Consider the following 9,487-nt stretch of genomic DNA (forward strand, 5'->3'; position numbering starts at 1 on the left):
TTACAAGAGCAGGGAGGTGACGCTAAAACATGGGTCAGATCGCAATGGGAGCACAGGGTGATCTGCAGGGTGGGTGAGTGCTGGGGGGGGGGGGGGGTTGCTGAGCGGAAACCCCAGCATCCTCCCTTGGGTACAGAGTGTCAGCGCCAAGGGGAGAGACCGGGCCTGTTCTCCCTGGAGCAGAGCAGACCGAGTAACGGACAACATCCAGCTTTTTAAGTTTACAAGGGGCAATGAGAGGGAATCTTCCTCTGTATGAGAGGCAGAGATTGTTTCATTACACACCCCGGGGTCAGACACAGTGAAACTCCCTCCACACCGTCCCATCACACACTCCCGGGGTCAGACACAGAGTGAATCTCCCTCCACACCGTCCCATCACACACTCCCGGGGTCAGACACAGAGTGAATCTCCCTCCACACCGTCCCATCACACACTCCCGGGGTCAGACACAGAGTGAATCTCCCTCCACACCGTCCCATCACACACACCCAGGGTCAGACACAGAGTGAATCTCCCTCCACACCGTCCCATCACACACTCCCGGGGTCAGACACAGAGTGAATCTGCCTCCACACCGTCCCATCACACACTCCCGGGGTCAGACACAGAGTGAACCTCCCTGCACACCATCCCATCACACACTCCCCGGGGTCAGACACAGAGTGAATCTCCCTCCACACCGTCCCATCACACTCTCCCGGGGTCAGACACAGAGTGAATCTCCCTCCACGCCATCCCATCATACACTCCCGGGGTCAGACACAGAGTGAATCTCCCTCCACACCGTCCCATTACACACTCCCGGGGTCAGACACAGAGTGAAACTCCCTCCACACCGTCCCATCACACACTCCCGGGGTCAGACGTAAGAGTGAATCTCCCTCTACACTGTCCCATCACACACTCCTGGGGTCAGACACAGAGTGAATCTCCCTCCACACCGTCCCATTACACACTCCCGGGGTCAGACACAGAGTGAAACTCCCTCCACACCGTCCCATCACACACTCCCGGGGTCAGACGTAAGAGTGAATCTCCCTCTACACCGTCCCATCACACACTCCCGGGGTCAGACGTAAGAGTGAATCTCCCTCTACACTGTCCCATCACACACTCGAGGGACACCCTGCTTGAAAATTTTAAAGCTGCTGTATTTTAATCTGTGGAGAGTGAGGTGCTGATGATTGAGTGTCTGGGATGTTTTGAGAAGTTACTCACTCTCCACCTCCTCCCTCCCTCCCCACTCTCACTGGGACCCCTCACACACCGAAGTTACGTCCCATTTCAGTCGTTGGATCTGCTCCCTGACACTATGCAGTTTGTTTTTTCTGAATGAATCTCACCTTTAGAGGGGTGTGGGGAGAGAGAGGATGTGTACGGGGGGGGGGGGGCTCTGTGCGTGCGCAGGTGGAGAGAGAGCTGTGTGTGTACTGTACTACTGTGACGGTGAATGTAAATCTGCGTGTGTGATAGAGAGGGAGGGCGGGTGGGGCAAGAGATGCAGAATGGGGAGGGAGAGGGGAAGGTGGCCGGGGAGGGGGGTGGGGCAGACGGCCCTGTTTGCAGACTGTGGCCAGGAATGTGTGGAATGTTCTGGACTGTTTCCATACTCACTGCCAGGCCTCTGGGTTGTGTGAGGGGTTCAGTTCTGTGTGTTTGTGTTTGTATATATATATATACATACACACATATACACACACACACACACATACACACACACACACACACACACACACATATTTACGCGCACAAACGTGCCCATCCCCCACGGTATTACAAGAACGATACCAGCATGGATAGAGGATTGGCTGACTGGCAGGAGACAGAGAGTAGGATGAAAGGAGACCTCTCTGGTTAGCTGCTGGTGAATAGGAGTGTTTGGCAGGAGTGCGATAGAATTGGTGGAGAGGCAGTCAGTGTTGCGGAAGAATGGGCAAAGAAGTGGTTGATGGAACGCTCTGTGTGTGTTCACAAAGTCATGGACTGTTCTCTACATGGAGGTAATGTTCAAAGATCTGAGGTGCAAAGGGACTTGGGAGCCCTTGTGCAGGATTCCCTGAAGGTTAATTTGATGCCGTGCATTCATTTCGAGAGGACTAGAATATAAACAAAAGGATACAATGCGGAGGCTTTATGAGCAGATTTGGGCCCCTGTCTAAGGAAGGATGTGCAGACATTGGAGAAGGTCCAGAAAAGGTTCACGAGAATGATGGTGAGGGAGATGTAGAGAAATCACCCACGTTCTTCCAGAATCACTCAAATTCTGTTCCAAATTATTTAATGATAGAGTTACATAACAGTAATATCCAGTCTCAAAATGAGGTTGGGGGATGGGAAGGAGGGGGAAGAGAGGGGAAAGAGGGAATAAGAAGGCACAGAGGGGAGGAGACAATGGAGGGGGAGTGGGAGGGGTAGAGGGTGGGGAATAGAGGTATTAGAACAGAGAGAAGGGGGAGGATAGAGTGGGTAGAAAGCGTTGGGGGTTCTCCTAGAGTGAGAGGGACTGAGAGACACTGGTCAGTGTACATATCTCTCTCTGGAAGTAGATAGGTGTTTCAATTGTGCTTTGAGGGGGTAAGCTGTGAGGTTTCATAGATCGATGATTCCTTTATCATTCCATGTGCAATTTGAGGAGCGTTTTCAAAACTTGTTAATTGTAGGCCAGGTCTGCCACGACAGTCCTGACCCAGTCCATCATGCGTGCGACATTGGTGTAGTAACCCATGTTGGTGGCACTGCACTGTGCAGTGGATCCTGAACTGACAATCCCGATCTGTGGGACGATTCAGATCCTGTTAGAGACACCCAATGGGACCCATCCCTTCCCCTTCACTCCCACCACCCACATTCCCAATGGGACCCCAACCCTTCCCATTCACTCCCACCACCCACATTCCCAATGGGACCCCAACCCTTCCCATTCACTCCCACCACCCACATTCCCAATGGGACCCCAACCCTTCCCATTCACTCCCACCACCCACATTCCCAATGGGACCCCAACCCTTCCCATTCACTCCCACCACCCACATTCCCAATGGGACCCATCCCTTCCCGTTCACTCCCACCACCCACATTCCCAATGGGACCCAACCCTTCCCATTCACTCCCACCACTCACATTCCCAATGGGACCCATCCCTTCCCGTTCACTCCCACCACCCACATTCCCAATGGGACTCATCCCTTCCCATTCACTCCCACCACCCACATTCCCAATGGGACCCATCCCTTCCCGTTCACTCTCACCATCCACATTCCCAATGGGACCCATCCCTTCCCGTTCGCTCCCACCACCCACATTCCCAATGGGACCCAACCCTTCCCCTTCACTCCCACCACCCACATTCCCAATGGGACCCATCCCTTTCCGTTCACTCCCACCACCCACATTCCCAATGGGACCCAACCCTTCCCATTCACTCCCACCACTCACATTCCTAATGGGACCCATCCCTACCCCTTCACTCCCACCACTCACATTCCCGATGGGACCCATCTCTTCCCGTTCACTCTCACTGCCACATTCTTAACGGGACCCATCCCTTCTCATTCCCACTAAATGTCCACAATCCCAATGGGACCAATCCCTTCCCATTCACTCCCACCACTCACATTCCCGATGGGACCCATCCCTTCCCGTTCACTCCCACCACCCACATTCCCAATGGGACCCATCCCTTCCCGTTCACTCTCACTGCCACACTCCTAATGGGACCCATCCCTTCCCCTTCACTCCCACCACCCACATTCCCAATGGGACCCATCCCTTCCCCTTCCCCCTAAATGTCCACCATCTACACTCCCAAAGGAACTCACCCCTTCCCATTCACTTTTGTAGTCCACACTCCCAATGGGACTCCACTCCTCTCATTTAACATCCCCCCCGGCACTTAATTTCCTGACAAATTTAGTTGCAGGCAACATTGCAGCAATGAGTTGTGATGGTGCAATGCAGCCACTTTTGCTGCTGTTGCATTCTATTGAAATGTTGCCTCTGCATTCTCATGCTTTGGCCCTGCTGTTGCAAGGTGCTGCTCCCAGAACCCGAAAGCCATGCTTTAGCTCATTGTTGCATCTCTGCTGCAGGATTCCAGCTTACAACACTGCAGTGGACTGGTAGGTGTTGCAGCAACATAGCAAATGCTTTTCCTGCAAGGTCCTGTGATGCAGTTGTGTAGCAGTTTAACGCTGTTGCATTGCTGTGCTTTGGTGTGTTATAGTCGAGTGAACATTTCCATGCTTGACTCTGTGCTGCATTGCTGACCTCTTGTTGCAGAAATGCATCGCTGTGTGTACATTGTATTGACAAATGATCAGTACAGTGTTGCAATAATGCAGCAGTGGGTGGTTCTGCAAGGAGACTGGAATTGTGCTGTCTTGCTGCATGGTTTGGGCAGAAGTAAATGCAATGGTATACTGCAGCACAGGACTGCAATTCCCAGTGGTGCCCAGCAATACAGGAGCTTAAAACTGCCTCTGAGTATGCAGAACAGAGTGATGCAACTTTTATCTCTTACGGTGTGTCACACCCATTCACTTTGTTGTAGTTGTTGCATTGCGGGTGTGATGCAGTGGTTAGGATTGGTGCATTGCCTCATGACACTGTTTTGCTGAACAATGCTTTGGAGGACTGCAGATCACGGCAAAGGTGGGGGAAAATGCAGCCTATCAGAGCACTGCAGCAAGGCATGGCTGCAGAGGTCACTCTTTGATGCAATGCAGTCGCAGACATCTGCTGTGGGGATGATGCAGGAGGACTGCACCAGTGCATTCCTAGCAGATCCACTGCATCTGTTCTCACCTGAATCCATCGCTGTTTAATTTTGATTGAGAAAGGACCACCAGAATCTCCTGAAATGCAGAACACAGAACAGTACAATGCAGGAACCACCCCTTTCCTCCACAAAGTTGTACCACTCCGCGCTTCCCCCGGCTGGAGTTAGTCCCTGCACTTCACATCCACCCTGTTACCTCACCCACATCTGCATGTCAGGAGTGTGACGGGACACTCAGCGCTTCCCCCGGCTGGAGTTAGTCCCTGCACTTCACATCCACCCCGTTACCTCACCCACATCTGCATGTCAGGAGTGTGACGGGACACTCCATGCTTCCCCTGGCTGGGGTTAGTCCCTGCACTTCACATCCACCCCGTTACCTCACCCACATCTGCACGTCAGGAGTGTGACGGGACACTCCGCACTTCCCCCGGCTGGGGTTAGTCCCTGCACTTCACATCCACCCCGTTACCTCACCCACACCTGCATGTCAGGAGTGTGACGGGACACTCCGCCACTTCCCAAGCTGGAGTTAGTCCCTGCACTTCACATCCACCCCGTTACCTTGCCCACATCTGCATGTCAGGAGTGTGACGGGACACTCTGCACTTCCCCCGGCTGGGGTTAGTCCCTGCACTTCACATCCACCCCGTTACCTCGCCCACATCTGCATGTCAGGAGTGTGACGGGACACTCCATGCTTCCCCCGGCTGGGGTTAGTCCCTGCACTTCACATCCACCCCGTTACCTCGCCCACATCTGCATGTCAGGAGTGTGACGGGGACACTCCATGCTTCCCCCGGCTGGGGTTAGTCCCTGCACTTCACATCCACCCCGTTACCTCACCCACATCTGCATGTCAGGAGTGTGACGGGACACTCCGCACTTCCCCCAGCTGGAGTTAGTCCCTGCACTTCACATCCACCCCGTTACCTCACCCACACCTGCATGTCAGGAGTGTGACGGGACACTCCGCACTTCCCCCGGCTGGGGTTAGTCCCTGCACTTCACATCCACCCCGTTACCTCGCCCACATCTGCATGTCAGGAGTGTGACGGGACACTCCGCGCTTCCCCCGGCTGGGGTTAGTCCCTGCACTTCACATCCACCCCGTTACCTCACCCACACCTGCATGTCAGGAGTGTGACGGGACACTCCGCACTTCCCCCGGCTGGGGTTAGTCCCCTGCACTTCACATCCACCCCGTTACCTCACCCACACCTGCATGTCAGGAGTGTGACGGGGACACTCCCATGCTTCCCCCGGCTGGGGTTAGTCCCTGCACTTCACATCCACCCCGTTACCTCGCCCACATCTGCACGTCAGGAGTGTGACGGGACACTCCGCACTTCCCCCGGCTGGAGTTAGTCCCTGCACTTCACATCCACCCCCGTTACCTCGCCCACATCTGCATGTCAGGAGTGTGACGGGACACTCCGCACTTCCCCCGGCTGGGGTTAGTCCCTGCACTTTACATCCACCCCGTTACCTCGCCCACATCTGCATGTCAGGAGTGTGACGGGACACTCCATGCTTCCCCCCGGCTGGGGTTAGTCCCTGCACTTCACATCCACCCCGTTACCTCACCCACACCTGCATGTCAGGAGTGTGACGGGACACTCCATGCTTCCCCCGGCTGGGGTTAGTCCCTGCACTTCACATCCACCCCGTTACCTCGCCCACATCTGCACGTCAGGAGTGTGACGGGACACTCCACACTTCCCCCGGCTGGAGTTAGTCCCTGCACTTTACATCCACCCCGTTACCTCGCCCACATCTGCATGTCAGGAGTGTGACGGGACACTCCATGCTTCCCCCGGCTGGGGTTAGTCCCTGCACTTCACATCCACCCCGTTACCTCACCCACACCTGCATGTCAGGAGTGTGACGGGACACTCCATGCTTCCCCCGGCTGGGGTTAGTCCCTGCACTTCACATCCACCCCGTTACCTCACCCACACCTGCATGTCAGGAGTGTGACGGGACACTCCATGCTTCCCCCGGCTGGGGTTAGTCCCTGCACTTCACATCCACCCCGTTACCTCACCCACACCTGCATGTCAGGAGTGTGACGGGACACTCTGCACTTCCCCCGGCTGGGGTTAGTCCCCTGCACTTCACATCCACCCCGTTACCTCGCCCACATCTGCATGTCAGGAGTGTGACGGGACACTCCATGCTTCCCCTGGCTGGGGTTAGTCCCTGCACTTCACATCCACCCCGTTACCTCACCCACACCTGCATGTCAGGAGTGTGACGGGACATTGCCCCATTTGCCAGTTGACGGCAGCTGTCGAGAAGCTCGACGCCATTCAGAACAGACAGCACCCTTGACCAATTACCCCTTATCCCTGCCATCCCCCCACAAAACACCCACTCCTGCCCACCAGTAGCACAAAAAGCACCATATAAAGAGGCCACCTGCCTGGGCCACTCCAAAAGCCCCTCCTGAACACCCCACCAATGTTGCTGGAAGAATGACAGGAAGACCACCTCCACCGGTTTTCCCCACATCCCACACTCCCAGCTCCTCCGAGTCCCACGCTGACCCAAATGGGACATCCAGTGTCCTTCCCTTCCTTTGGATCAGGGTCCGAATCCCAGAACCTGCTCACTCAGTGGTGTTACGAGAGAGCCCCCACACCAGAGAGGACATACTGGCTCGAGGACGGGGTTCTTAGGGCCTCCTCAGGGGACAAATAGGAATGGAGGAGATATGCTGGGAAGTTCCCTACCTTCTCGAGGGGTGATAAGGGATGAGTGATAAATGCTGGTACATCTCTCACCTTCTCAGGGGTGAATAGGGACAGAGGGGGGAGAAATGTTGGGAAGCACAGCAATACCAAGGTTCCACAAATTTAATTGAGTGACAAAGCGGATGAAGGGAGAGAAAGAGGGAAAGGGAGAGGGTGATGGAGAGAGAGAGAGAGAGAGAGAGAGAGAGAGGGAGAGGGTGAGGAAGGTGAGGATGACGGAGGGGGAGAGGGTGAGGGTGAAGGTGAGGGTGACGGAGAGAGAGAGGGTGAGGGTGAAGGTGAGGATGACTGAGAGAGAGAGAGAGAGAGAGAGAGAGAGGGAGAGGGTGAGGAAGGTGAGGATGACGGAGGGGGAGAGGGAGAGGGTGAAGGTGAGGGTGACGGAGAGGGAGAGTGAGAGGGTGAAGGTGAGGGTGACGGAGAGGGAGAGTGAGAGGGTGAAGGTGAGGGAGAGGTAGAGGGAGGGAAGAGAGAGAGGGAGGGGGTGGAGAGACTGGAGAGTGGGTGGGGAGAGGGTGGGGGTGGAGAAGGTCAGAGGAGAAGATGGAGGGGAGATCTCAGTTGGAGCACTCACCAGCACACGTGTCCACCCCATCTCCTTTGGCACAGATCTGACTCAGATCGAGGTTGTTCTTCAAACACTGGTCACGGGGCTGGTCGGGAGAAAGAGAGTGTGGGGCGTTAGTTGTTACAGTTGAGACGCTCAAGAGGGTGAAAGAGAGATGAGGAGTGGGAGGATTGGGGAAAGGGGGAAATGGGGAGAAAGGGGAGGGTAGAGGGGGAGGGAGGATGGAGAGAAAGAGAAAGGATGTATATTGTATACATTTCTCTGACATTAAACTTGACCTTTGAATCTTTTAAAAAGGTGGAGGGGGGAGACAATGGGAAAGACAAGGGAAACGAGGGCATATGGGGAAGATGGGGGAGTCCACATGGGTGACGGGGCAATGGGTAGATGGTGTATATAGGTGTAAGAGAGGGGAGAGAGACAAGAGAAGGAGAGAGGGGATAAGTGGGAGGAAGGTGTAGGGTTGGGGAGAAAGTTGGGCTCCAGGGAGGGATGTGTTGGGATGAACTCACAGACATCCCACCCTGCAAGAACACATTTCAGGGAAGTAGCACCCCCACCCCAACCCCCCGCAACCCCCGTATCCTTCCCCCAACTCCTGGTCGACCTCCAAGGATGTATTTCATTATGAAAGAACACAACAATTTATTTGATCACATATTGAAACTATATTCCTTGTTGAGTATTTTGTTGGCAGTCTCGATGCTAATAGCTAAATGCTAATGCAAATAGCTTTTCTATTTCTATTGCAAACTTTCCTTGTACTGTGATGTGGTTTGCTTGGCAGATTTCAGCATTTTGTCGGAAGTCTCAACCTCAAAGCAGTCTGTGTCAATGAATTCGTTAATTTTGCAAGACATCAGATCCACAAGTGTTTTGTGAGACAGCTGACTTCTGAATTCTGTCTCAATGTGACACACCATGCTGAATGCCCTTTCTACATCCCAGTCAGAATTTGGCAGCACCAAAAGCAGCTTCATCAACTGGCAAAGCGCTTTGAATCTCAGCTTCCCTGTGCTCACAGATTTTACTTTGGACAGCTTCCCCCAGAACTCAACAACTGGCAAACTTTTGTAGTTTGGCACCAATCCTTCAAGGTTGGTTGAGACATAATCCAGGACTTCCAAGTGGAACTGTTCTCTTGCATCTGCTTCGATCACATTTGGAAATATCTCTGCCAAAGTCAGAATCTGCTCTGGATTCACCTCGTCTTGGCTCTCTGTATTGACCACTGACAGATTTTTTAAGATTTGGTTTCTCATTGGGAGCTTCTCCAAGATTTTTAGAAAACACCTGACATATAAGCTCTACAAGAGCATCTTAGAAAAACTGCTTTGTCTTGTGGGGGGGGGGGGTGATATCATGCTTCCTCACTTAGCAAC

The 9,487-nt window shown here is 53.9% G+C and overlaps 1 protein-coding gene across 1 annotated transcript in view; it reads right to left on the bottom strand.

Annotated features, from left to right (window-relative positions):
* Positions 1 to 2,465: 2,465 nt before the first annotated feature.
* The window catches only part of LOC132386953 (chymotrypsin-like protease CTRL-1), a gene marked incomplete at its 5' end in the record, with an annotated part of 40,622 nt that continues 33,600 nt past the window's right edge, over positions 2,466 to 9,487 (bottom strand). Inside the window, 4 exons of the mRNA XM_059959308.1 lie at positions 2,466 to 2,777; positions 4,808 to 4,857; positions 8,112 to 8,190; positions 9,137 to 9,336. Of these exons, the coding sequence (XP_059815291.1) occupies positions 2,655 to 2,777; positions 4,808 to 4,857; positions 8,112 to 8,190; positions 9,137 to 9,336 (452 nt within the window). The remainder of the gene's footprint in view (positions 2,778 to 4,807; positions 4,858 to 8,111; positions 8,191 to 9,136; positions 9,337 to 9,487) is intronic.

Source organism: Hypanus sabinus, unplaced genomic scaffold (assembly GCF_030144855.1).
Source record: "Hypanus sabinus isolate sHypSab1 unplaced genomic scaffold, sHypSab1.hap1 scaffold_1413, whole genome shotgun sequence".
In the NCBI taxonomy this organism is placed as follows: Eukaryota; Metazoa; Chordata; class Chondrichthyes; order Myliobatiformes; family Dasyatidae; genus Hypanus; species Hypanus sabinus.